The sequence below is a fragment of the Ixodes scapularis genome, unplaced genomic scaffold (assembly GCF_016920785.2).
Source record: "Ixodes scapularis isolate PalLabHiFi unplaced genomic scaffold, ASM1692078v2 PGA_scaffold8__174_contigs__length_109621045, whole genome shotgun sequence".
In the NCBI taxonomy this organism is placed as follows: Eukaryota; Metazoa; Arthropoda; class Arachnida; order Ixodida; family Ixodidae; genus Ixodes; species Ixodes scapularis.
In genome coordinates this window covers 17,345,189-17,372,425 of record NW_024609883.1, presented here as the reverse complement: position 1 = coordinate 17,372,425, position 27,237 = coordinate 17,345,189, and the positions used below count along the sequence as shown (strand labels likewise).

General features: G+C 49.0%; 1 protein-coding gene across 1 annotated transcript; it reads right to left on the bottom strand.

Moving 5' to 3' along the window:
• Window positions 1-17,541: 17,541 nt before the first annotated feature.
• Window positions 17,542-23,111, bottom strand: LOC120836281. Its single transcript, XM_040218535.2, has 3 exons — window positions 22,206-23,111; window positions 21,526-22,120; window positions 17,542-18,136 (listed from the first exon to the last, which is right to left on the bottom strand). Exons 1-2 carry the CDS (start codon window positions 23,109-23,111, stop codon window positions 22,073-22,075), a joined length of 954 nt encoding a protein of 317 aa, XP_040074469.2. The 3' UTR covers window positions 17,542-18,136; window positions 21,526-22,072.
• Window positions 23,112-27,237: the final 4,126 nt, after the last annotated feature.

Here is a 27,237-nt window from a genome sequence, read left to right as displayed (position 1 = left end):
ACACTAAATAGCGCCCGTTTACACATTTTACGGCGTCGGCGTTGCCGCCGGTGTCAGCGTAACCGCGCTAAATTTAGAGGAAATATTGACCCAAAACCAATTCAATTCCCTGCACAATTTAGCGAGCAATTCAGTTTCTACGCTAGATTTAGCGGAAGAATTAAGTTTTCCTGCTAGATTTACGTAGAAAATTGAAGTCACTTCACCTCAACAACAATTCAGTTCCTTGCTGAATTCAGCGGGGAATTAAATTGGTGTTGAGGTCAGTGACGTCAGTTTTCCCGTTTAATTTAGCGCAGAAGCTGAATTTGTTCAGAGCTGCCCTACTCCCCTCCCCCCCCCCTCAGCCCAAAAAAAAAAAAAAATAAACAAATAAAAGTTTGGAAATAAACCTGAAAATGAATTCGGTGTTTCAGTCCGCCATGTGGAAACGGAGGCAATTTCGGTTTCTGGAATCCGGAAAATAAGCCGGTCCCTAATATGGACAGCGTAATATATTCATATTACGGTAAAAGCAGTGGAATTCCATACCGCATAAATCTTTATTGCATCCCCATGTGACGTATGGGGATCCAACAAGGATTTAAAGTTCAAGTGTATTTAGCGTATTATGAATATTAGAATCCCAAGAAATGACTCCTGTATTCTTGCGAACACCAATAAAGCTATATACGAGTTGGAATATCACGTTCAGCACGATATCTCGTTGGAACGCTAATTCTTCTAGTTTGTACTTCTGAGTGATGAAAAACGAAAAAAAAAAGTTGATGTCGTCAAATTATAAATGAAGAAGAAAAACACTGTGCATATACATACCAAGTATATTTAAGAATAATCGTAAGCTGGAGGAACCGGCTTTAACTGCCAAATATTGTATTCCTTAGAATCCTCATTCAAAAACTTGATGTTTGAAAACAGATTGTGAGATACGTTTTAATGAAAACAGCACCTGCTAGCTGCAGCCATTTAGAAACTGCAAGATAAATTTTTGTGATCAGTTCGCGACAAGTAACAGTTCCTCACTGAGACGGATTGATTCAACATTATGTCCACGTTCATTTCGGAAAAATCAGCTTCACAGAAACTGCCTCGAGTCATTCTGAGCTCGGTCAATGAAATATACGTATCAGCTGTCTGCTCCCAGTATTCCGGCTTCGAACCGAAATAGAGTATCTGGAATGCACAGCTTTGAAGAAAAACGAACTGGTGCCTGCTGGCTTGTAGGCCGTGGAAACTGGAAGAGAGATTTGCGATTAGCTGCGTTCAAAAAGCAATTACTTTGGCAAGCCACCTACAGCACGCTAAGGCAGAATGATTTAGAAGTACATGAAAGGGACGTAGATATCCTCTTCCAACGTGACTGGGCACACGTCGTTTTCGTCCGTGCGTATTACAGAAAAATAAGCTTTAATGCAGGTGCCACCAGTCGCTTTCAGCTTCGTCAATTAAAAATGCTGTACCGGTTGTCTGTCTTTAGTATTCCTGCTTCGAACCGAACTAGAGAATCTGCAACTCTCACTTTTAAAAAAACAACTGGGGCTAGCTGGCTTGTAGGCCATGGAAACTGCTGAAAGATTTGCCTTAAGTTTCGTCCAAGTAGAAATCCTTTCGAGTAGCCACGTAAAGTAGACTAAGCCGGAAAGATTCAAGATTATAAGCGCACGACATACATATCCTCTTGCGACGTAACAGCCCTATTGAAAAAGGGCAATATGAACTCGGCTTATTGGAACTATTGTATTCCAATGAAGTTGATGGACACCGACAAAAACTTAATGTTATCCGATTAACTTTATACGCACAATGTGAATTCATATCGGATCACAATATCCCGATGTAATATGCGGTTATTGGCATACAACAGGATATTGGAGCTCACTACCACAATATAACTTTCGGGTATTGGTATAAACACGATGTCGGAGCACAATACCGTGATTTAATGCGCGGTGATTGGAATAGAATACGACACGGCGCGCAAATTGGTGACCGACATGGACATATACTGTATATCCAGACGATATATAAATATCGGTCGTCGATCACGGGCCCAAAGCAGAATCCAATATGATGTAGCTTGCATATATCTTTTAACGAATTCCAAACTACCAACATGAATTAGGTCGGCATACACTCTTAGAAAAAAGGGGACCAAAAGGAGGTAACAGACCACCTTTACCACCCTCCTCCCGGCCAGGGGGGAAGCGCTCCGCTTGTTACCTCCTCAGGCGCAGCGGACACTAGGAATGCGGTGCTACAAGGTGAAGTTCGCCTCGAAGGGGCACCAAAAAGGTAAATATTACCTCCCAGAGGGTGCACGTGTTCGAGCATTGCCAAAGCCTGGGTGCTGCGATTGGCTGTGGAAAGGCGCAAACCAGTTCGCTAATTGGTCTCCTCATATGACACGTCATTCTTCGCGCATGCGTGGGAGAGCTCTCGCCCGGCCGACCGGGAGCGTCGGCGCCACAGGTCCGGCGCCTTCCCCGTCGACGCTCCCGGTCATAACGGCATAACGTTCTTTCTTCTCGAACATTCGACGGAGGCGTCCCTGCGCAGGAACGTTCCTTATTGTTCTGTTCGGCTCAGTCTCTTCTTACGAGGTCACTGAGAGCACTGCATTGACTTCATTCGAAGATCCAAGTCGTGTGCACCGTATGCAGGTAAGGAAATATTCTGCGCGGGCGGCAGTTTGCGTCGGTTATGACCGCCCGGGAAGGCGACCTCCGTCTTCCTTAGACAAAGGCTTGGCGGACATGTTGGCACGTTTGAAGGCGTCGAGCGTTTGATAAAATTAGTGTGGCGCGAACGCAGACACGGTTTAGGCCATCGAAATTCATAACGAGCAAGAACAGAAATGACTGTCGCTTGCACTAGCGCATATTTAGAAGGTTGACATTCGCCAACCAGTGGCGTAACCAGCGGTTTTTCCCAGTGTATTTGTGTGCGGGTGGAGGAAGGGGAGAGCGGCGGTTCGGCGAGCCGGGCGGCCGGGCGACAAGGCGCCTTTTGGATCGGGGGTCGCCTAGGTTTAAGTCGTGAGGGGGTAGGAGGTTTCCTCTTTTTGGGGCCGTTGGTGTGTCGCATCGGACGTTAAATTGAGGATCTGATCAAATATTTGAAAATCTCATCAGGTGGTTGCTGTCTTTTTTTTTTCGCAGAGCAGTAGTCGATCAGGCATTCATTGGCGGCACCGGCCAACAGGCGCGATTAATTCTCAACGTCGTTGATATTTGTAAAAGTCAGTGTTGAACACTGATTTTTAATAGCAACGTTTTTGTTTGTTTGTTTTTAATTTAACGAGGTTTAATAGATAGTTTGGCAAAATGTCACGTTATGAAATGCCGAATATAAATGTCTGAGCTAATTATTCGTGCGCTTCACAAACATTAATAGTAGTATATTACGGAATGAGGTCATGAAGGTGTTACCGGCAGCGAGACTAGCAATTATATTGTCTTGGCATTTTCTTTGCGTGTGATCAGGCATTTATAAAACATCTTCAGTAGGCGAGTTAGATATAACTCAAGTTTGCATTATTTGATGTTGATTGAATATATTTCTTTCGTCCTGCGGCAACGTTGTAGGGTGATTTCGTCGAGGGTACTGGATGCCTGCTACCTTGGACTCATCTCGTGACAGTTCTTAACACTGTTAACTGCAGGTAAGCGTAGTTCGATATTTTATTCTGATTTTCTAGTTCCCATCTGTGCACTTGAAATGGGGCTCTTGATCTTTATGTTTATTTTGTGTGTGTGCTGTTTGTTCATTTTCGAGAGAAAATTGAGGGTATTTGGAGTAAATAAATTAGGGTAAGACACACAAGGCGCTTGAGTGCGTCTCTTTCGGTGTTCGTTTTTTGTGTTTTCGTCCTTGTGCGCTGTTGTTCTCAGGTCTAAATAAAACATACATTGAATTTTAATCAGGCAAATCACTTCGGCAAAACTATTTACATATTTGCCGAAGTTCGACATTCGGCAATTAGAAATTATTCGTGCGCTCCGCAATCATTAAAAGTAGTATAAAATATATTTAATCAACTTCAAATAATGCAAACTTGAGCCATCTGACTCGCCCAATGAATGATCAGCTTTTAAAAATGCCTGATCAGACGCAAAAAAGAAAAATGCCAAGACAACAATATACTTTCTATTCTCTCTGCCGACAATAACTTAATGACCTTATTCAGTAATATACTACTATTAATGTTTGCGAAGCGCTCGAATAATTTCTAACTGCCGAATGTTGAACTTCGACAAAGATGTAAAATTTTTTGCCGAAGAACTTTGCCAGATTAAAATTTAAAATTGAATGTATGTTTTATTTAGAGATGAGACGAACAGCACAGAAGGACGAAAACACAAAAAAGAACACCGAAAAAGACGCACTCAAGCGCCTTGTGTGTCTTACGCTAATTTATTTACTCGAAGTATACCCTCAATTTTCTCTCAGAAATGAAAAGAACAGCACACACACAAAATAAACATAAAGATCAAGAGCCCCATTTCAAGTGCACAAATGGGAACAAGGAAATCAAAATAAAATATCGAACTACGCTTGCCTGCAGTAAGCAGTATTAAGAACTGTCACGGGATTTGTTCAAGGTAGCAGGCATCCAGTAACCTCGACAAAATCACCCTGAACTTAACGTTGCCGCAGGACGAAAGAAATATATTCAATCAACTTCAAATAATGCAAACTTGAGCCATACCTAACGCGCCTACTGAAAGATTCGACTTTTAAAAAAGCCCAAACACGCACAAAAAAAAAAAAAAAAATTCATGACGACATTATAATTGCTAGTCTCTCTGCCGGCAATAACTTAATGACCTTATTCCGTAATATACTACATTTTTACCATATTTGGTCACTTTAGAAAGCGTTAAAGCATGCAAATGAATTATTCACAACGTTTTACAGTTCATAATTTATTTAAATCAAATCAAAAGATTAAAAAATAGCCCAACCAGGGCGGCCTAGGCAGGGTCGGCGGCAGGCTCTGCAGTAGACAGCGCAGAAGGCTGGGCAGAGGGCTGGGTGGAGAGCTGGGCGTAGGACTGGGCGGAGGGTTCGGCAATCGTAGCCGCAAATCTCCTCTTCCTTCCACCGCCCCGGTCCACAGACCCCGGCAGCCACTTCCCGATGACTGCTAGGGCCGTCGTCTTGTCAACGGCCTGCTTCTCACAGATGGCATCTGCAAGCGGACACCCAATTTGAAGACAAAATCGAAAACTACTTTTTAGTTCGTCAGTTACAGCTTAAAATTCAGCAACTCAACCCAAACGCAATTCTGAATATTAACTCTTTCAGTATTGCAGATGTACCTAGAATACTAGTGACTTCTCGCAGGGATTTTTGTTTTCTCCGCTCGAGTGTATGTCCTGATGGTATATCATTTTCTTCTGGATAGTTGTTTGCAGTGCTGCAAGATTGGAGCAGTAGCATTGCCTTTAAATTATTCAATGTGCATGCTAGGCTTAGTAGCCGCCGGGAGGTATATGCAGGACGAGATCTGCTCCTCTTCATTTTCAACTAGACCCTGATTCAAGTTGTCTAAAAATTGTGGTGGCATCACTGGGACACTGTGAATATACTGTGGTTATCACCATTGGAGTGGTACGCTGCGTGATAGGCTCAAATAAACTTCCGAGGTCACCCGACTGGATCTTGCTTGCTTCTCTGCTGTCTGTAGTTATTGAAGTTATCTTACTTAAATCATGTTCTCAAAGCAACCTTCTTCCACATGCAGAACGAGTTGGCATGAAATGGGTCCTGTTTATGCTTCAAAACAGCTCACTGACATTGAGATATAGGGCCATTTGTGGTGCCATCACATTAATATTGCTCGCGCAGTGACCAAAATGTAAATAGCAGTAAGAATCTTTACTATACTGAGAAATAGCGCACAAAATGCAATGTATGAGCTAGTGCGCGAGTCACCAGGACATGTCTTTTGTATAATGCCTGCAACGTATCCAAGAAGAGGTTAGCACATAATATGCAAAGTATGACGTGCCTGTGACCATTTTAATAAAAAAGATAGTCTTCCAACTAAGCCCTTATCCTGGAAAAAAAAATTTGTGCCATAGCGAACTATTTTTTTTTTTTTTTTGAAACAAGATTGAGACACTTAAAACAGCTGCATAATGCTTCGAATCTACTATGTCACCGAATACTTAAGCTGTAATGTCTATAGCAAAGCACACTGCCAGCCACTAGGAGTAAATGATGAATTAGGTTTGCAGATCAAGATGTAGAGATAATATATCACCTGTTGCCACTCTGCACAGCTGCCTGCCGCTAAATGGCCTCTTTCCTTTGCGCCCGTAAAGAGAAAATAGCACTTGGACAGAGTGGCCCATTAAATCTTTCATGATGTTGGCTGTAGTTTCCAGCAGGGTCCTCCTCCAATTCTGAGAAGCTGCTCCTTCTGCAAAACATGAGATATGATAAAAGAAACTAAAATTATTACATGGATCATACACCTTTGCAATGTCTTCAAATCCATACCATAGCACGCAATTTCCACTGGCCAGCATGCACATGTTTGTGGCTGCGGAAAGCAAACGAAGTATGTGTCTGAAAACACAAATTCCGATTAGACGATTTGCAATTTTCCCAAGCGCCCCGGCCCGCGCGCGAGGAATTGTGGGGAGAGGCTGTCCCTCGCCTGGGGGCCACTCTGCCTTCATATGGCATTGCCTTGTCTCTCCTTAATCCTGTGTTTTTCGATTCCATTACCTATTTTATCTATTACAGTATATTTGTTATTGCTTCTAAGTGTTTCTATTTCTTCTGCGCGTGATACTTGTATATATATATAGAGTGTTTGTGTCTATTTTGCCTTTTTCGACGGGAGTGCCGACAAACAACACGCCGCTTCGGGCGTCGTCCCCGGGTGAGTACTACCGTTGCTACCGATTCCTATTGCGCTGTTAGCTGTTCATTTTGGTTCATTTGACCCGCGTGCGGTCGAGAGGAGCCGTTTATGAACACCCGAGCCTGTCATAGGGGTAGGCAGAGCTCTAAATCGACAATCGCGACGTTCGAGAAGAGTGCGCCGTGGTTTGGCCTCCCGCACTCGCTCCATTCACTCGCACTGTAGCGAATGCCTTCGAGTTCCGCTTACTTAACCAAGATACTGCGCGCCGCTTTGTCGCCGCGAACCATTTGTCCGAATGTTTGCGAAGCTGAGGCGTATGCAACGCTGCGGCGCCTGAAAACTGCGTTCAGCGACGCGAGCTCTTCGCAAGCGCCGGTGGCCCAGAGTCGCGGCTTGTATGCGCTTATAGTATGCCTTCTTAATATCTATCTGCTAAGCGGTTGTCAGTTGCAAACACCCTTTTTCAAGTGCAGAAATGTGCTGTCATCCAGGTAGTTATCTTAAAACTCGTAGTTCCTTCTATAATTCTATTTTTCTAAACAAGATGTCAGCTTAGGGTATTTTATTTTTTTCGGTCACCCTCAGAAGCAACATGCGCGATGGCACAGTTTGCTGTGTGCCAGGCTGTGTAAACAATACTGTCAGCGCACAGCATGGTGCCTGGCACCGCTCTCCAAAAGACAGCGTCCAGCGAAGCATTTGGGTCAAGACATCTGCGTGCAGTTGTCTTGACCGAAATGCCGATTGGTGTTACAGCTTCGCAGGCATTCGGACAAACGATTCGCGGCAACACATGTCTGCACTTGAAAAAGGGCGTTGGAAACTGACAACAGCTTAGCAGTTAGATTACGAAGGCATGCCATAGGCGCATTGAGGCCGCGACATTGAGCCGTCGGCGTTTCAAAGGGATTGCGTCGCAGCGCGCAGTTGTCAGGAGCCGCAGCATTGCATATGCCTCAGCTAAGCAAACATACGGACAAATGATTCGCGGCGACAAAGCGGCGCGCAGTATCTTGGTTAAGTAAGCGGAACTCGAAGGCATACGCTACAGTGCGAGTCAATGGTGCGAGCGCGGGCGGCCAAACCACAGCGCTTTCTTCTCGAGCGTCGCGATTGTCGATTTAGAGCTCTGCCTACCCCTATGACAGGCGCGGGTGTTCATAAACGGCTCCTCTCGACCGCACGCGGGTCAAATGAACCAAAATGAACAGCTAACAGCGCAATAGGAATCGGTAGCAACGGTAGTACTCACCCGGGGACGACGCCCGAAGCGGCGTGTTGTTTGTCGGCACTCCCGTCGAAAAAGGCTAAATAGACACAAACACTCTATATATATATACAAGTATCACGCGCAGAAGAAATAGAAACACTTAGAAGCAATAACAAATATACTGGAATAGATAAAATAGGTAATGGAATCCAAAAACACAGGATTAAGGGGAGAGAAGGCAATGCCATCTCAAGGCAGAGCGGCCAGGCTAGGGACAGCCTCTCCCACAATTCCTCGCGCGCGGGCCACGGCCATTGGGAAAATTTCAATGCTAGTAGTGGGCACTTGTTAGGAAATGGGGGCTTACTCGGCATTTTACAGTAGATGCAACTTTGGCTCTAACCACTGCAGCGCTGGTAGCGCTAATGAAAACCGTGCACAATCTCCAATCCGGAATACGTTGGTTGTACAAAGCACATTATCGAAAACCAGGCTCTATGTCGAAATCCGGAACACACTCAGTCGCTCTCGGCGATTACAGGCACAGGATCGATGCTCTCGAAGCGTGTGCTTCCATAGTTGCCGTGACATCCTGTCTTCACAATCAACGAGATTTGCGCATGCTTTCCTCCTTGTTAGCACATCCTCCACTTGCATTCTTTTTGGGGGCCTGGCGATTCCGGGCTTCTGTGCGGCTTTCTTTTTATACTACGGCCTTGTTGCTGCACTCAGCATGCACCACTGTGGCATCCTGTTGCTTCCTTCGTATATTGTGGATGTGTTAAATGCATACAGAAAAAAACCACATAACTTTTTGAAGCTCAAGTTGGGGCTGCATTAATTATGTGAGTGCATTGAGTATGCAAGTAAATATGGTAGATTAGTACTGCAAATATGGTAGAGTACTGTCGACCAATCGTTTGACATTTAGAAAAAATGCTTTCTTCCCCCATTCACTGTGCCTCAGTAGCTGCCATCTTGGTTTTTACCGCTTGGATAGATAAAGCACCCATATCAAGTTTAACCATTTCTTCATTAAAAGAGGGGTGGGCGCTTCGTCAGTATTGTACAGTAGGCGTAAAATTTCAAGATCAAGGATAGTGTGTAACAGCGCAGAGAAATACAGGATAGGGATAGAGAGAATCAAGAGGTTGTTAATACCAAGACTGTGGCTACAGTCTCGTCGTGAATGGCTGCCTCCGCTGCTTCCAGCTCCTTCAGGCTGCTGGCTGGCAGCCTCGGAAGTTCCCGTGAAAGAATCGCAGCCGTCGGGATCGATGCAGCTTGCCCCATTGGCACCTTTAGAACTGCTATTTGGTCCGACAGCTGCTGGACATCCAGCCTCAGCTGTGTAGTCTCGTGCAGCATCTCACGGTTCTGCTGTCTGCAGCTGGGCCCCTGAAACACGAGGGGCTTCGCGTGGCGAGCCAGAGTCAGTCTCGCCTTGGCGTTCGATCCTGCTGTTTCGCCGCCATCGACGCCTGCGACGCTCTCCTTTTTCTGTTCTGTTGTTTGGGCACAGTTCGCCTCATTAAACGTTTAGTTTTTTTTAGCTATTCTTCGCCTTATCATTTGTCATTCGTGACAATATGCCGGTGAATCTCTAGGATGATAGCCCCTTAGTTTGAACTGTGTATTGATTTCTTGGGACTTTACTTGTAGTCCTATTACATTTTTTTCCCTTCCATACTGGTATCTTTTTTTGTGTGCGTGCAAATATATGTCCGGCTCTTTTTAAACGCTGTCTCTCCCGATTCTTTTCTTACCTACCCCGGACGAGCCTGTGACATTAACACATTTTATACATCTCTACAAAATATCCGCAGAATATAATTATATCTAATAATTTACTCGACTGTCATCTAATTCCCATTTACAGCGAAATCATATGAAGCAGATATATTCAAAGAGCCCAATGGCACGACTCAATTGTGCTCGAACCAATGTCCTGCCGTTGCCGACACTTAGACGCCGACAAGGGCACCATGACAGAACAGCACAGGACATAACAGCACGCGACAAAACAGCACGGTCAAAACAGCACGGGTCCAAACAGCACAGAGTCAAAACAGCACGGCACCAAAACAGCAAGCGTCAAAATAGCACGCGACAAAACAGCAAAACGTCGAAACGGCACAGCGACAGAACAGCACGTGCCAAAACAGCACGACGTCAAAACAGCCTAGCAACAAAACAGCACAGCGTCAGAACATGACAATAACAATATAGCTAGGGTTCGGCGTTTTCGGTTTGTATTATTTGAAATTCCGTGCACTTTTCTTTTCGGTTTTTATTCCTAACAAAGGTTTTCGGTTTATTGCGGAGAATATTTGTAGACTCATAAACTTCTCAGCTACATTAGGTTTATTGACGAAAACCAGTTTACTAACGAAAATGCAATATTAAAAGCGTTTGTGTAAAATCTATTTGAGTACCAGGTACTGGTCTTATTTGTTGCCGTCTGTGGCAGCCGACGCGACGTGTTTTGTAAGATGCACTGGGGCCTTATCCTATATGACATTATAGTCGTGTGCTCGTATTTGTACACAGGACAAGCATGAGCTTCAGTACCACTTCGGTCGGAGTGGCAAATATCAAAATGAAGAAATGAGCAAGCATTGTACTCGGTGCGTTTTCCCCCATTTTCACGCCTAATTCACGCTGACGGCAGAAATGACAATAAAACACTCGTAGTTTTGCCCTCCTCTAGTAGACGGAAGCTAGGGGTGTTAAACAATGCGCGGCATTGACAGACGCTCTTGATTTCCGTTGTTTGATTTCACGATTAAATGATTTTTTTTTAACAGAGAATTCGGCAAAAATCTCTATCAGGTGAAAAACCCAGATTTCGTCCTGAAGACCCCTGCGCCCCCGGAGCTTATTTTGAAAGTTGAACCGATCTCGCAGACAAGCTGAAAACTGCGAAAGGAAGTGGTCATATGGTCAGTAATGAGTAGGGTTCCGTGTTTTCAGAGTTTAGCTTTCGTCAAGTTCGGAGGGTGTTTTTCTGAGTTTATTTTTCGCCGAAAATTCGGAGTTCATCGGAGTTTATTTTTGTTTGATTCAAAATTCTCCGAAAATCGGAGCTCAATTTTGCAGTGTTTCCTATTAACAATAAACAAATATTATCCAAATATAAACGTATGCTGGAAAAAAAAAACGCGATTGTATCAATTAATGTTTTCTTCAGTTGGATTTGGCGTTGGTGCTATTAATACTGGCAATACTAATTTGTCCTAGAACAAAAGTGGCACACAAGTGTTATTTCGATAAATGTCAATACATTAAAATCAGTAACCTACTGGAGGTAGTCGCTGGGAAGCCTGTATTCATTCCATGCTATTCCATCAACCTACAGCGCGGCCGCAAGAGGTAGAGTGGAAAAGGTTAAAATAGAGAAGTTTCAACTGTCCTCTTCCCCACTTTATGTAATTTCTATCGTCCATAGCTTTCACGGTTACAAAAACACAACCTCTCTTTCCTCTCAGGCACAAATAGTATGACCCAAACCAAAAACATAAACAGTAACTTTTTTCTTGACCTGATAGTAAAATGTAGTAAAATGACCCGTTGTCCTGACCGAAATTTGAAACATAAGTGTGGTGGCATTTTCCCAGGACCATTTACTCTACGCGCTGATTAAACCATTAATTGTAAAATATATTTGTGTGTGTGTGTGGGGGGGGGGGGGGGGGGGTGGGGGGGCGGGGATTGGCACATCGGAATTAAGAGTTTATCAGATAAATACGAATAGACGAAACTTTTACCGACGGGTGTTTTTCGAATTTATCCGAAAACTCGAAACCCTAGTTTTGAGTCACATCCCCCCCCGCCCCCCCCCCCCCCCCCCCCCCCACACACACACACCACTCCAAACGCCCTCGAAAATACTGAACTTTTTCAGTTAAGACCGAATGTCGAAAAATGAATTCGGCGTACTTTTACCGGTTATATTTGGTTTAACCCGAAAACGCTGAACCCTAAATATAGCGTTTGAAGTTGAAAAATATACGTCTCAAATAAGGCCCCGTAAAGGAATTGAGGTTCTAGGCCAATTCGTCGAAAGCCAACTCATCGACGGCCAATTTTTCGAATCTGTTCTTTTGGAAGCAAGTTCGTAGTGGGGACTATAGGGGGTATTCACTGGCCGCCATATTTGAGGTCACTGTTTAGAGCGCATGCTCAGAACGAGCTCGCATTAATAGGCTGCCAAGACCGGCAATCTTGATAGGGCGGGGTGCACGTTGCAGAATAACTGTGGAGGCTCGCCATCAGCACGTGCTCAGTATTAGCGCACACAGGTAGGGCCGCCAGTGAATACACCCTATACTCGATGCGCGCATAACGGTTCCCTGGGCAGTACCGAAGCCCCCACTGGTGCGTATTTTGGCTATTTTGTAGCATGAGCTACACTGGCCGAGGTTCAGCAGTTTCACTTGACTCGCATAATGAGCCCTGCTCCGTGCTGCGCATGCGCGAGGAGCAGTGACGTCACACGGCGCACAGCTGGCGCGCCTGAGCCGCCGCCGCCGTGCCCTCCTCGCCGGTCTGCGCATTCCAGAGGAGTGACGTCTGAGCCGCCGCAGACGCACTGGCGCCGCCGCGTGCCCAGCTGTGCGCATCCGTTGCGCAGTAGCCAAGTATGACGCTGCACCGGAGCCGATTGATAGCGCCTCTCATTTTGTGCGCATAAGCTCACGCTACCTATATCCTGGCATAGCCGAGCTAAGCCAGCGCAATTTTTTCGAGTAGTTTTGCTCACTTTGACGCACAAGTTTGTTGGTGATATCGTCTACAATAAATGATTCAATCGCACGGTAATGTGCTGTCGTTAGTTGGTAAAAGACAAAAAAAAAACAACAGAAAGCGCGTGCGGCAACGGTGTGTTCAGTCCATGCTGCAGTGTAGGGCCACAGCATTCAAACTGCGGCATGTTACTGCTTCACCGGTTTCCACTTGATCAAGGCCTTCGTCGGCAATAATTTGTGAATTTAACTCAGAACGTACAACTTCTCGCCTGCAAGCTCCAGCCGCTTCTTTCCATCAGATTTTATTCACGGCGAATGAACCCCGCAGAATCGGTGCCCATAGTCCACCTTGAATACGCTCCACATTAAAGTCACCTTATCTTACCGGTTCTATCAATGCATCTGTAATCGGCGCATCACCCGCTTTTTTTTTTCTTTTTTTTTGATGGGGAAGGGACGTTTTACGCTTAGGTGGTAATTATGAAACGACGAGTACTACGAAACCTCACCGGACCGCCACAAACCAGGCAGTTCATAACTTTAACTTATGGATATCTTTTTCCTAATAACTTTTCCTCTTTCCCTTATACTTAAAGAAAGGACCAGACAACGCAGCCAACATCGACGGGAAGGTATCCCCTCTAACTACCCAGTCTCTTCAGAGATTAGCGTAGTTAGGTAGTAGCAACTACTGTTAACTTTATTTGTTTTTAGCATTCACACAGCAGCAGCACTCGGACACTGTCTTGAGTGCGATCCCGTCGCCGCCAGCGTACAGTTTTTTTTATTGTTTCTCCACTAGCTGTTAAATATTGCCATGCAATGTCCAACCCTTTTTCTTTGCGTTCTGTTTTATTTTCATTAAACGCTACCTATTACAGCCTCTTTACATGCGTGCTGTTTTGTCGTTGTGCTGTTTTGACGTCGTGCTGTTTTGGCACGTGCTCTTCTGTCCTTGTGCCGTTTTGACGCCGTGCTGTTTTGTCGCGTGCTATTTTGACGCGTGCTGTTTTGTCGCCGTGCTGTTTTGACGCTGTGCTGTTTTGACGCGTGCTGTTTTGACCGTGCTGTTTTGTCGCGTACTGTTTTGTCGTGTGCTGTTCTGTCGCGTTCCCGCCGACAAGCTGTCGCCCTCTTAAGCAGACGGGGACCTCGGATTCATCGTAACGGGACCCTCGACTTTGAAGGTGATGTCAGATGAGCAACGTTGGCAATTCTAAAAGGGGTACGGACACGAAAATGGAATTATTAAAATTTCGTTCGGAAAAAAAGTCGCGCATGACGGATAATAACCGTAATGATAATCGCACGTTTGTATTTTGAACTTGTTCAGAATGTAAGCTTGGCCGTGTTGGTAAGACATGAATATTTAAAACGTACAGCGAAACAGGCGGACGTGTTGGTAAGGCCCCCCGTGAATTGTCTGCCAACAATACGGGTTGAATCATACTTTAAAGAATGCTTTGGCTTTGTTAGCTGCTGATAAGGAGGGGGGGGGGGGGGGGAGGGGGGTTGGTTGTCACGGCAAAGGAGGTGTACGGCAAAAAAAGCTTGCGAGGCAATTGCTTCTACTTTCAAACGTGCTAACGATACTTCACTTGAAAAAGCCAAGAAGGAAGCTGTTTCGGTCGCTTGATTTGAGTCATCTGCTCAAGTCAATTGATACTACAAAAAGCCTCAGTCTACAAATGATTTTCACTGCGAAAACCCATAAGGTTGACTTCCCTTTAAGAGTGGTAGTTTCAGAAATGGGGACCTGGCAAAAATCGGTTCCCCTGTTTTTGCAAGAGAACTTATACCTACTTACTGTCGACGACCCCTTTCTTCTAAGGGACTCCAACCAAACTATTGGGTTTTTAAATGAACATAATCACAAGAGAATCAACGCATGCTCTTTGGACATCAAAAATTTGTTTTATTCACTACCCCACGGGAAGTTGCTGTTCTCTGGCGAGAAATGCATAGATAGGTTTTGAGTCAGTCGCTTTCCAGAATGCGACAGGGGTGTCAGTCATGAGCTTTCTTGAATTACTTTCCTTTTATCTTAGATCAACGTTCGCCTCGTGGAAACAGAGCCCTTATTTGCAAGGAGGGGTGCGTGCATAAAGTCTTGCATTGCCCCCAACCTCAGTGGCATATACCTCGAACATCATGACAGAGATCTTTTTGGCCTTTTTGAGTGGTCAAAAATGTTACATACGTTGACGACTATCTCGCGATTTCTGATAGTACTAACCATGACGTGACCCTTTTTGTGCCAAGTGTATTGTCTGTGTTTGGTGACTGCTTGGCGTCATTGGTTTTGACTCACAAGTTGGCTGCCAGTGGGTCCATACGTTTCCTTTACCTCCGTCTTCATTTTTTTTTTTTTTTTGGAAGAGCACGTTTGTTGGCCGTTCGAACCTCGTAGACTGAAGCCACTTTTATCTTATCAATCCGCCGATTCAAAATTGGTAAAAAGGGGCATCGCAGTTTGTGCTTTTCGAGTGTCCTGAAGAAATTCTGCTTCCATCAGGCACAGGTGAGCTTTGACGCTCAAGTTTCCCGCCTTCGATCAGCATATTATTCGCAACACCAATCGGCGTCGGTAGCAGGCGCTTAGTTAAAAAAAATTAAATTAGACGGCGGTGCAATTATAGAAAACGCTCTTAAAGAAAGAAGAAACAAAGTTGCTGTGGTCCCCTATTTACATAACATTTCCCATGGCTTAAAGAAAATAGGAAAGCGAGTAGACGTCACTGTGGTCATATCTGCCAGGAACAAGTTGTCTAAGATTTGCAAAAATGTCAATCCGTCTATTGGTAGGCCTCTGTAGTGCACAAAGAAGCATCACAATCGGTTTGTTTATTGTACAAAGAAAGTGGTTTACTCCATTCCGCTATCTTGTGGTAAACAGTACGTAGGTCAGACGGACAGATTCCTTAATGATAGGTAAAGAAAGCATCGTTACAATGTAAACAGGGTAGTATCCGGCCACTTGGGCATTCATTGTCGTGACTGTAGCTGTGAGGCGGAATTTAAAAAGAAATGTACTGCCACTGGAAGAAGTGCCAATGCCTTGACCAGAGAGATTATAGAGGCAGAGGCTATAGCGCGCTTGGGAGAACAGCGTGTCAGCGCCCCGTTAGTTCTTTTGTCAGCTAAAGAATTATATTTTCTTTCACGACGACAGCTTGCGCCATGATTTCGCGGGTTTCAGTGGGGTGTTATTGGCTTTGTGTGTTTCCTTTGTCTGATCGTGTATACAGGCTGGGCCCTGACTATTGAAACTTCAGTCGTAAGTTCAGCGGTCGTTTGTGTCCTTTCTTCCGCCCCGTCTCTTTCGCTGTGCGTTTTAAATAAGTATTTTGAACGACTGGCTATATTTTTCGTTCCAAACGGTGCACTCGAGCAAGCGCTCCAAGAGAAGCGAACGGAGAGCGCGATGCGTCATGGGATATCAGGTGCAAACAAAAACAGAAAAGAAAGATTCCCCGCATTCGTGATGTAGAAAGGCTGGCGTGGTTATGAGTTTGCTGTTGGTGGTGTTGTCGACATTGTCACTGCGCTACAACCGAGCCGTTGGAAGTACCCATGGAGTGACGAGCGTGTGGCTGGCCCAAGAAGCACGTAGCTTCCACAGAACTTTCAGCTTAGGGGTGAACGAGGTGGGAAAAGCAACTTCTGTCCAAATTTTAAGTGACGGGCTAATCTTTTAGGGGGAGAATGGCTGTGTCCGTTACACAAACGTGGGTCTGAGCAAGAGGAGAGTCCCGCCTTTCTGTCTTCTTGAAGTGCTTGGTACAGTGCGCGATTTGTGAGTTCAGGAGGAACGTTAAAAAGGAAAATGCTGAATTGCAAAAGCGGCGCTCCTCCGATGGAACTTGCTACATCATGACTGCGTAGCAAGTTCCCAATCGTTGCTAGATTGCCGTCCAAAATAGGCTCCACATCCATTCACCAAGTACACATTAAAGATCGAATTAGTTTTCTTGTTCCTTTCAACTAAAGACTGGTGTTTTGAGGCTATGCTGCAACATGCAACAAATTAAAGCTAAAAAAGGAGCGCTGGAATTTTGTTTGCGTTTAAAGGATCCGTTGTTCCGCCACAAAAAATGCAACTGCTGACGCAAACGCCGAAAAGGGGAAAAGTAAACCAACAAAAATGTCTAACCTTTCAAAGAAGCTGGTTAGAGAAGCACAGTTGGCTGGCTTATAGCAAGCACTTGAACGGCGGATTGTGCAAGGTCTGCATCTTATTTCCTCCAAAGACGCGGTGCTCGTCTTACAACCTAACATCTTTCAGAAAAAGGCTTTGCTGAATCTGTCTAAGGCGTGTGGGAAAGAAGGATCACTCGACTCTCACGAGTCCAGGGTGGGTCATAGGGATGCATTACTCCAGGCAAACACCTTTAAATCAGCGCTAGAGAATCCAGCTAAAACGATCCCTGCTATCCTCTTAAAGGCAAGAAAAAAATTATACGAGGAAAACATGCATATTTTGAAGTGTGTCGTGTAAACAGTTCTTCTCGGTGACAAGCAATCAATCCCTCATCTAGGCCAAAGGGACGACTTTGAAAGCAATTCTGCAAACTGTGGAGACTGAAGAAAAGACAGCCGCTTCACTGGTGTCTACGCCCGTTCTACCCCAGCGTCAGCAACAGCGACGAGTTCCGCTGTGTCATCCGCTTTTCGGGGGGGGGGGGGGGGGGGGGCAGGGAGTTTCGTAATCAGTTGGTTACATTTCGTCGTCGCTGAGTCTGATGTTCGCCAGTTCTGGTGGTAAGGGTAGTGTTCGGCGCAGGCGTTCGGGGCAGGCACGGCCAACAATAAGGAGGGCGGCCTCGATGTCGGCAGGTGTAAGGGCCCGTGATTCAGCTCGCACCAGCGCCCGCTGGCGGTCTTCTCGGTCGTGGTGAAGTGCTCCTTGATGATGTTGTTCGCATGAAATGAGTGGGACGCGGCAAAGTTCACAGATGTCGGCATATTCTTCCTCGTCGTAGGCGGCGGGTAGATCTGCAGCACAGCGCTCCGTCAGTGTCCGTCGCCGGAAGGGATGGGGAACGTCTTCTGGTGCAGTCCCTTGTGGCACTTGAGGTTGGTGTTCCCAGGCCATCCGGGACGCGAATGTGACCATTCGACCGGCCTCCATCACGCACCAGGTGGCAGCCTCGGCAGTGCGTGGCGGTTGCTGACGGCGGTTATGTCGCCTGGCGCGGCGCGAGTGGCCCCGTGGGTTGAATTGGGGGCGTAGGGGGGATCGGGAGCGGCTCCGAGAGCGTCGGAAGGAATGGGTGTTGCTGCGTCGAGGTGGCATGCCTGGATAGAAAATAACCATGAGCAACAATCTTTCGTGTGGCAAAAATTGACGGGGGACTGTGTTTCTTAGGACATCCCTAAAGGGTGACATGTCTAGAAACAAACGGCTTCAGATCACAAATGTTAACGGGTCCAGTTAACGACCCGTCTTCGACATGTCGTAACCTATACACCAAATGTGATACCCGTGAAACAACTTCCAAGGGACCTTCCCAACGAGGAGCTAGTGATGCCGCGAATCCCTTTGCTGCATTACTAAGCGGGTGCACGAGCCGGAGAACGCAGTCGCCTATTGAAAATTCTAGGGATCTCCTGCCTTGGTCATATTGGTTCCTCTGATCGAGCTGCGCTAACTCAATATTTTGTCGAGCCACTCGCACAGCGTCGGTGATTTTATCACGAAGTTGTTCAGCGAATCTCGCGTACGAGGTGTTTGGTCTTCGATTATCGTCGGAAAAGCTGTTCTCGAGGGGAAATCGCAGCTCGCGTCCGAAGTTTATTTGGGAAGGTGTGAACCCTGTCGTACGGTTCTCCGTAGTTCGAGTGGCGAAAGCCATTTCCGGGATGTAATTGTCCCAGTCTTTATGTCTCTCGGTGTATACCACTAGCATTGCTTTGAGGTTCCGGTTGACCCTCTCAGCTATGTTGGCTTGAGGGTGGTAAGGAGTGGTGCACTTGTGCTGGATGCCCAGTGTTGCGCAACAGTCCTCAAAAACCTTACTTGTGAAGTAGGATGCGTTGTCGGAAATTAATTGGGAACAGAACCCGAAGCGGGTGAAGGTGTCCCTCAATTTGTCCCAAATGGTCCTGGAACTCAGTTGGCGGAGAGGGTGAAGCTCCACCCACTTTGAGAAGTGGTCGGTGACTACCAGGAGATACCTGTTTCCTTTGGGGCTGCGTGGAAAGGGGCCCATTATGTCACATGAAACAATCTCCCATGGATAACGACTTTCCACTGACTGCATCAAACCAGGGGGTTTACCTCCCCTGGGTTTGGCTTGTTGGCAACGTAGGCAACTGCGTGTGTAGCGGAGAACATCCTGGCGCATCCTCGGCCAAGTGGCAACGCGACACAGTTTCTGGTAGGTTTTCTGACCGTCACTGTGGCCCGCTAGCGCACTGTCATGAAAATACCGGAGGAAAGTTTGCCTTAATGTACGGGGTACGACCACACGAAAAGGGGACGTTGTGGGGTCGGCTTCGTCTGCCTGCGGTATGTAGCGAAGGAGGAGTCCATCCTCGCTGTGTACATATGCGTCTACCGACCCATACGTCCTGTTTCCATCGGTTTGATGGGGCTGAGTCAAGCACCGAGATACCTTTTGGCACATGTCGTCTTTTTGCTGGGCTTCTCGTAGCTCGTCCCGGCTCACAGAAAGACCCCAGGAGACTTCAGCGTCAGCAACAGCGACGAGTTCCGCTGTGTCATCCGCTTTTCGGGGGGGTAGGGGTGCTCGTGACAGGGCATCTGCTGCGACATTGAACCTTCCCGGTTTGTATTCAATGGAAAAATCATATTTCTGTAAAGCCAGAGCCCAGCGGGCAAGGCGTCCAGCGGGGTGTTTAAGGTTTTTCAGCCATGTTAATGCTTGATGGTCAGTCTGGATGGTGAAGGTCGCTCCATCTAGGTACATGTCAAACTTTCGCAAAGCGAATATTATAGCTAGACATTCTTTTTCGGTTACCGTATAGTTACATTCGGCCGCGGTGAGAGTATGACTCGCGAATGCAACGGGCCGCAACGCTGCGTTATGTTCTTGGAGTAATACTGCACCTATACCGTAATCACTGGCATCCGTTTGGAGGACGAATGGAGCATTGAGATTAGGAAGTCTCAGAGACGCAGTATCCGCAATAGCATTTGCTAACGCTTTAAACGCTTGTTCCTGAGCGGAAGTCCAGGTCCATGGAACTTCCCGGCGTAATAGCTGGTGAAGGGGCCGGGCCAAATCAGCGCAGTTGGCAATAAACTCGCGGTAGAATCCCACCATGCCAAGGTACCGTTGTAAACTTTTTTTGTCTCGTGGCTGGGGAAATTCTATAATTGCTCTGAGCTTCTCTGCTTGCGGCTGGAGCGATCCTTGGTCGACCACGAAGCCAAGAAGCTCCACTTTGGGTGATGCAAGTTGCACTTTTGAAGGGTTAATCGTGAGACCAGCTTCACTCATGCGCTTCAGGACGACCTGTAAATGGTGAAGGTGGTCCTCGATAGTACTAGAAAACACTACTACGTCGTCCATGTAGGCCATTGCATAGTTAAACTTTGCATCACCCAAGACTGTATCCATGAGCCTCTGGAAGCTCGCAGGGGAGTTAGATAGGCCGAAGGGGAGTCGGACAAATTCGAACAGACCCCTGGGGCAAACAAATGCTGTTTTAGGGACGTCATCTGTTGCTACGGGAATTTGCAAAAATCCCCTACTACAGTCGAGGGTTGTGAATATCCGTGCAGACCCCAGTGCATATAAAACAGACGAGACTGATGGAAAGGGGTATGCATCTCGCTTCGTGACCGCGTTCAGAGGACGGTAATCTACGCAGAGGCGTGCGGTGCCATCCTTCTTGGGTGCTAACACAACCGGAAAAGCCCATGGACTTTTCGAGGGACGGACGGCTCCGGTCCGAATCATCTCATTCAGTGCTCCGTCCAGGAGTGTGCGTTTGTGAACACTTAGGGGCCGCGCGTTAAATCGGATAGGCGGAGTGTCTCCAGTATCAATTCGGTGTTCGAGGATGTTAGTCCTCCCAGGTGTTTCTGTAAACATATGTGAGAAATTCTCCAAAAGCTTCGCTATACGTGAACGGTCCGAGTCGGTGCCAGAAAATGACTTCATTGCCACGTGCAGATACCCCGAGGAGGGGAATCTCTCACATATTGTACCCTCTAGAGGACGAGCTGCCGTAGGCATTGGTCTGACTGCAAACTTGAAAGTAGCGGACTGCGAGCCATATCGATATTCTTCTGCTGACAAATCTAGGACTATTTTTTCCCTGGAGATGAAATCTCGACCGAGAAGAATAGGGCAGGCGAGACCCGGCAGATATGTGAAATGTTGTCGACATTGTCGCCCATCAAAGCTCAGCTTCAGTCGAGCTCCTTCAGTGACGGAGATAAGTTGGTCAGATGCCGTACGGAGCTCTCTCTGAGAACGCCGCATTGAGATGTTCCGGTCTTTGCACAATTTTCTAACGAAGTCTCCAAAAAGTGAAATTGCAGCTCCGGTATCCAAGAGAGCTGCGATCTGTTGACCGGCAATGTTAACCACAATGTAGGGTTCTGTTATACCTCTACTTTCGTGACGCATAGCGTCAAGGGATGGTATAAAGTACGTGACTGGACGGAACCTATAAATTCGAAGTAGCTTGTCATAGACTTTCAGCCGACTCACCCATGATACCATGGTCGCTAGGATTCCCATGATCAATGAAATGCTGAGGATTGTCACGTCTCGTAGACCCGCCCAGGTCACCGTTCGGTAGTGGGCACGGGGTTCCGGTTGGACCGCACGGGCCATACACTTGTCTACGGGTTTTCCAGAAGGCCGCGCTGGTGTGGTCGCATCAGCCATTTTTCTGGCATGTGGGTGGACGACGGGCGGCCACGCCGCTGCCACTTCCTGCGAGCAGCCGTTGTCGTCACGTCTGTTCTCCGGAGTTGTCTCGTCGGGGACCAGGACGCCACCGAGAACCGCTCCGTGGGAAGCCTCGGGGAAAGCACCGGCGCTGGTACTACCGGAGGCATCTCCGCGAGCGCCGCCGAGAGCGTCACCGCATAATCCGTGAGCGGGAGCGTCATCGGGCGCTCGAGCGGGCGCCACGCCGGGACCTGGGGCATCTCCGCGAGCGCCTGCGAGAGCGTCGCCGCGTAATCCGGGAGCGGGAGCGTCATCGGGCGCTCGAGCGGGCGCCACACCAGGTGCTGCAACATCGGGCTCATCACAGGAGGCCCCCGGCGGGGCTGCTCGTGAGGCTGGGCCGAGACTGCTGAAGAACCGAGACGGTGGGGTGACCGAGGGCCTGTAACAAGGAGAAGCCACCGACAGACAGGGCCCTGCTATCGGCGGCCTACCTCGTTTCCCGAATTGTCGTTTGAAACCCGCCGGGTGCAGTCCCGGCGAAAGTGGCCGAGACTTCCGCACCGGAAGCAGCGGAGAGTAGCTGAGGTGGCCCTTGGGTATCGCTCTCTGGATGGGGCTTGGTATTGGCGGCCATGCTCGCGGACTTGAGCACCATCGCCCAGTCCGTGGGTGTAAGGGTCCAGCGCTCGGGGTACCCTTCCGGGGAGAACTGGCCGTGACCCATGCTCGTCCATGGATTGCCTGGTCGTGCCTGTCCAAGCGCAGGACGGTTCCAGGCAAGCCTCCGGCGGTGGAGGAGGCCGATATCTTAGTTCGGCCAGGATGTCCGCCTGGATCTGGTGGGCTGCTTGGGCCAACTCGTCCAAACTCCGGAACACCCGCCCACGCAGGTAGGGATGAAACTGCGGGTGGCTTTGCCGGATAGCCCGCGACACTTTGTCTGAGTCGGACGCACTAGGGTCAGCCCTGTCATAGAGAGTTTGGAGCGCCCGAACAAACTCGACTAGGGACTCGTCGCGGTGCTGAGTGCGCGCCCTAAGCTCATCGAGCATTCGCGCGCCGTAATCGGGAGGCAGAAATTCATTTTTGAACTGCTCCGAAAAGTCTTGTAGCGTCGAGAAGGGTGATTGTCTCCGACGCCATGTCGCGGCGCTTCCCGTGAGGGCGATCGGCAGTACGCGTGATAGAAGTTCAACCTCAGACATTTCAGACACCGCCTGGTATTCACGCAATTCGTCAAGAAAATCAGCAACCGATTTTCTATCTGCGTAGCCTGAATATTTCGGAATCTCGGCATGTAAACGCAATGTCCCCGTCCGAGGTGTTGGAACTAAGGGTGGTAGCGGACGGCGTTGTTCCTGCAGGAGCCGCGACATCTCCGCCAGGAACAATGCCATTTGTTCTGGCAATGGGCCCAACGCGGTGAGAGGTGCAAGCGGCACCGGTGGGGAAAGGCTCTCAGCGGGCAATGGAACCTCCAAGTCTGCTGTGGGTATATCAGAGCCCGGTCGCAAGTCCTCCGCTCCATCACCAGTCGCGGTAGCACGAGCTGTGTTCGCTGCATTGGGGCGGCTACGGGATCGCGTAAGCGGGGGCGAAGTTGACATTTTAACGGTCACTATAACAAGCTCGGCGGTGAAGTAATCCAATGTCTGTATAGGCGCAGCGACTGCGAAGGCCTGCTAAACGTACCTGACTGTACGGGAATCTGGGTTCGGGCCCCACGCTGTGGCGCCAATGTGGAGACTGAAGAAAAGACAGCCGCTTCACTGGTGTCTACGCCCGTTCTACCCCGCGCTCGTCCTGAGCGCGAGCAAGTTCCGTCTGCCTCACGAGGCATCTTTATTCTTCTTCTTTTCGATCCCCACAAAACAAAGGCAACTTCTTAACAATTTCGACTCGTCTTGCTATTTAAGATGCTGTACTGAAAGAGCACTTCGAGGAAGCGCCACGAAACGGAACACTAACGTGTAAGACCACGCAAAACGACGTAATTAGATTCATAAATATATTTAGTTCAAGAAAAAATTGCATCGCAAGTTTGAAGTCAGAAAAACTTTTTTTTTTTTTAATCATGGCGGACGAGGTAACAACAGAGCCATCCTCAAACCGCGAATTTCATGCGCTTCTTCTGGGGTTCGTAGATTGCTCAGATGATATTCAGAAAGTTATCCTTGACGTGGTTTAACTGCAGCGAACAACTGTAGCGTCGATTGCTCAAGCTTGTAGGTTTCCCTGCCCACAGCCTGGAAGCCCCGGGTTCTCGTCCGTGCGGTCCACCCCGGAAGAACACGTAACAACAAGGAAGGATTTCTTACGTCTTCTTTAATGCCCGTCTCGATCCCGAATGCCCCTGTGCCTCCCCCCCCCCCCAGCTGCGCCCTGCCGGCGCGTGGCGCTGCCGTCGGGCGCCTTGCCCTCTGCCGGCGCGGTCAGTGTGGCGGCGGCCACCACACTCCTCCCCCCTTCAGGGGGTGCCCGGGCCCAGGTCCAGCTGGTCCAGTAGCAGCGCGGGGTCGGGCTCGTTTTCCGCGCCCCGGAGTGCCCCCGGGCGAATCCGGCGCAGAATAACCAGCGCGGCCGCAGCGTCGTCCTCCGTAAGCGGGCGAAACGCCGCGGCCAAGGCCGCATCTCTCACCGCTCGGCGCGCAGCGTGCAGGGCGCCATGTCGGTGGTGTTCCCAGTGGACAATTAGCACGCCGCACGCCGAGCAGAGAGCGGCGCGCTCCTCCTCGGTGAAGGGCGCCGGAGGGTCGCTGCCATGGCTCGGCGCCAGCGTCCGTCCACGGAACGGAGGGGGGCTAGAGTCGGAGGGCTCGCCCACCAGGGGCCGGGGCTGCTCCACCCAGGGAGCTCTCGACACCAAGCCCACGGGGGCTGCGGAACGTTCGGGCCAGACGACCCAGGTTGCCGTCCCGGGAACCTCCATGCCCGCGGCACGGACGGAGGCAGGCACCGTACGTGCCGCCCGGGGCGCCTGGCTCTGCCTGTTGCTCCCCTGTGCGCCACCTTGGGGGGGGGGGGGGGGGGGGGGCGCTGGTATGGCGGGTTCCTCCGGCGGTAGTTTCGAACCATCTGGGAGACAAGGCAAATCAGATGGGCATATCTAATAAAATAAGATATTTTATCCGTTAGGGAAGAGATGTATACGAGGACGGAACACTGACAGGCGACCTAGCCGTCGCCTCGCCTCTGCTAAAGTGATATCTGTTATTCATTAGGGAAGAGATGTATGGTGAGGACGGAACACTGACAGGCGACCTACCCGTCGCCTTGCCCTCTAAGAACCCAATGAGAACTTATTCAGCCGAAATAAGTGGTCGCGCCGCTTGATGGTGTCTTTCCAACTGCAGCGGCAAGGACCCTCCCGCAAGGTGCCCCCTGCTCCTCCCCTCCCTAACCTAAAATGGTCTCCCACTAATACTGTAGGAGTTTGTGTGCCTTCTTTCGCTGTCCTTACCGCCGCCTCATGTTGTAACGTGGCGGGGGTGGTGTAGGAACCTGTGGGCACTGATCATGATCACTTTCCGCTGGATCCTGAAGCACTTCTAACTCCTCGGGTTCATTGAAAGGTTTTATGTGGGTAACATGAATGGACCCGCACACTTCACCGGACTCGCAGTGCACCAGCTTGTAAGTGACGTCAGATAGTGCTTTGCTGATGCGGTAGGGGCCTTCCCACCTATTGGCCAGGGACGCCGTGAAGCCCCTAGCTGCGTCACTTAGCGGATGAGTTCGCCTCAGCACCAGATCTCCTACATTGAACCTCAAATTCCGCCTGCCTTTGTTGTACTGCTCCGCTTGCTGGAGTCTCGAGATGTCCAGGTTCTCTCGAGCTTCACGTAGGTTCCCAAAGAAGCGCTGCTGGAAATCTGCTGCGAACTGCGTAGTGGTGCGATGCACACGCGCTTGGTCTATGCAAAGAAGACCATTTTCCAGGGGAAACACGAGTTCTTTTCCAAAGTTCAGTAGGGCTGGGGTAAAACCCGTAGACCGGTTCACTGCTGTGTGTGTGGCGAATGCCATTTCCGCCAGTTTCGCGTCCCAATCCTCGTGCTGCTTCGTGTGCGTGACCAGCATAGTTAGGTACAGGCATATTGTTCACTCTTTTTTTTTTCGGTTTGGGTCAAAGCGCAGCTGCGGCATCGGAAGGATCACCCCGGGCGGCGGGGGAGACGGCGGCTTGGCCAGGAATGGGGGACTGTCGCGGGAGTGTCGCTTTCAAGGGTGCGTCGAGCGGGCGCCTGCCTAATTGGGGAGCCGGGACAATGGGACGCATTCCCACGGGTGGCTGCCGGATGGGGCTTCCCGTGTAGCAAACGGTGCCGAACATGTCGGCTTCGCTGTCATTGTATGAGCGGGCCGGTTTCGTGGGTGCGCCCATCTTCACGGCGCCTTCTTGTAATGACCGCCGAAGAAAACGTGGGGTCTTTGTGTGTTTATTTTGGTTATCTGTTTGAGACGACAACAGCATGTTATTGTTCTGCTTGTGTGCTTTTAGGACCAACCGTTGACCAGAAAGAAATCGCGTGGGAAACAGCGTTTGGTTCGGACGATTGGGAGAGGGAACCTGACTCTTTAAAACGGAGGGGCCAGGGATGAGACGGGGCTTTTTGAGGCGGATCGAGCTGGGTGGTTGTCGCGTTCCTTGTCGGGATTTTGGAGGACGGAAAGTGCCGGGCGGCGACGTCCCGTCGCGCCCACCAACGTACTATGTTAAATAAATATATCTAAGTTAAAGTCTAATACCACCTGACTGAACTTCACTTCGCAACGTGTTTGACACCAGGCCTCTTGTTACAAGTGGCCGATCATCATCAACAACCACCTCTTCTTCGTAACTGGCGCAGTCGGGACAGGATGGTGGCGACTTTCTGCGAAGCGAGGACAACCAGCCCAGAGCAAGTGGGACGAGTCCATATCTATGTGAGAAGGCACGTGGGTTCCGGCCCAAGGATACGAAGCGGCACCTCAGTGGGAGGCTTCGGCGGCTCAGGCCCAACGTGGGAGAAAACAAGTCGACATCTCAGCGAGAGGGCTTGTGGGTTTTGACCCAACGGTACGAAGCGGCACCTCAGCGGGAGGCTTCGGAGGCTCAGGCCTCACGGGATAGAAAACAAGTCGACACATCGGCGGGAGTACTTGTGGGTTACGACCAAAAGTGTGAAGCGGCACCTCAGCGGGAGGCTTCGGGGGCCGAGGCCCAGCGTGGAAAGCAACAAGTCGACACATCGGCGGGAGGACTTGGAAGTTCCAACTTCAACGCCGCGTCGTGGAGGGAAGGCAACGGGCAAGCTCGAGCCCCAAGTGAAGACGACGGGAGTTGCGAGACCTCGTCGATAACTTCGGACTTGGTGCTCGTGCAGTGGTGCGACGCCAGCCAACTGATTCGGAAGGATATCACAGAAACCTTTGCGGACGGCAGAGGACACTGACGGTCACGAGTGACATCACTTCAACGCGACAAGCCCGGGAGAGCATTATATCAAAACAGGTGGGACCCTTTCCTGTTTTCTCCGAGGT